At 37.1% G+C, this 1,270-nt stretch overlaps 1 protein-coding gene across 1 annotated transcript; it reads left to right on the forward strand.

Moving 5' to 3' along the window:
• The first annotated feature begins 341 nt into the window (after positions 1–341).
• LOC147480494 (uncharacterized) lies at positions 342–848 on the forward strand. Its single transcript, XM_086578676.1, has one exon. The coding sequence runs from the start codon at positions 342–344 to the stop codon at positions 846–848; it is 507 nt and encodes a 168-aa protein (XP_086434802.1).
• The last annotated feature ends 422 nt before the right edge of the window (positions 849–1,270 follow it).

Genomic DNA, 1,270 nt, shown 5'->3' on the forward strand with positions numbered 1-1,270 from the left:
CTCGGGGAAAAATGTTGTGTGCGTTGCAAACAGTAGCTTATGGAGCTGATTTTCTGGATCAGTATTTCCGCATTGCTAAATCAACCATACTCTCATATGTGAAATTGTTCTGCCAACATATAGTGGAGGCATTTGGTCCCGAATATTTGAGAGAACCAAACCAGGAGGACATTGCACGGTTGCTTCACGCTTCGAGCTAAAGGGGTTTCGTGAATGCTTGGTAGTCTCGATTGTATGCCTTTGGACTTAGGAAGCATGTCCAACAGAGTGGGCGAGGACGAAGATTAATCGGACGACATGGAGCTGCAACCATCGTACTCGAGGCAGTTGCTTCTTACGACATGTGGATATGGCACGCTTACTTCGGCCTACCAGGTACTAATAATGACGTTAATGTTTTGTGGCGCTCTACTTTTTTCAATAATCTCATGTTTGGTCTTACGCCTCCTGCAAAATACACTCTCATGGGTAGAAACTACGCCATTGGTTACTATCTGACGGATGGTATATATCCTAAATGGTCTACACTAGTGAAAGCGATTAAAAAACCTAGAGGTGAAAGAGAGCAATTTTTTACACAGATGCAAGAGTGTTACAGGAAAGATGTTGAACGAGCATTTGGAGTTCTTCAAAAAAGATTTGCCATTGTTAGGGGTCGAGCTCGCCTATGGGAGAAAAATGTATTGCATGATATTATGTCAGCATGCATAATTATGCATAACATGATTGTGGAAGAAGAAAGACATACATATGTGCATGCAGAAGAGTTTGGAGATTTACCACCTACTAGGGACTATAATTATGAAGAGGTCTTTGTCCCCATATTTGTTCTTGAACGAAAACACTAGTAATGTTGAATTTATAAGAGTCCTGCAACGTTTAGCTCATATGCACAATCGAACTGAGCATAGAGAATTAGAACAACGCTTAATTAATCACTTGTGGGAATGGCGTGCAAACCAATAAATAAAATTGTTTGGTGTCTTATTATTTCCAAGTTAAAACCAATAAATAAAGTTGTTTGTTGTCTTATTATTTCCAAGTTCCAGAAAAAATTGTTTCAATGTTGTATGTTGTGTTGTATGTAACTTTTAAGTTTTGTATTTCAAATGTTATGTGTTCGGGTTACATATTATAAACTATCTTTTGAATTAATTTAAAAAAATAAAAAAAAAAAGAGAGAGAGCCTCCTTTGTATTTTCAATACTTTTTCATAATATTAATCCTGTCATACCTGCAATGTATCATAAACTACATTATTACATCCTGT

Source organism: Coptis chinensis, chromosome 8 (assembly GCF_015680905.1).
Source record: "Coptis chinensis isolate HL-2020 chromosome 8, ASM1568090v1, whole genome shotgun sequence".
NCBI lineage: Eukaryota > Viridiplantae > Streptophyta > Magnoliopsida > Ranunculales > Ranunculaceae > Coptis > Coptis chinensis.

Bases quoted from the DNA above. Each gene is read 5' to 3' on its own strand.
- LOC147480494 (XM_086578676.1), top strand. From the start codon at position 342: ATGTGGATATGGCACGCTTACTTCGGCCTACCAGGTACTAATAATGAC.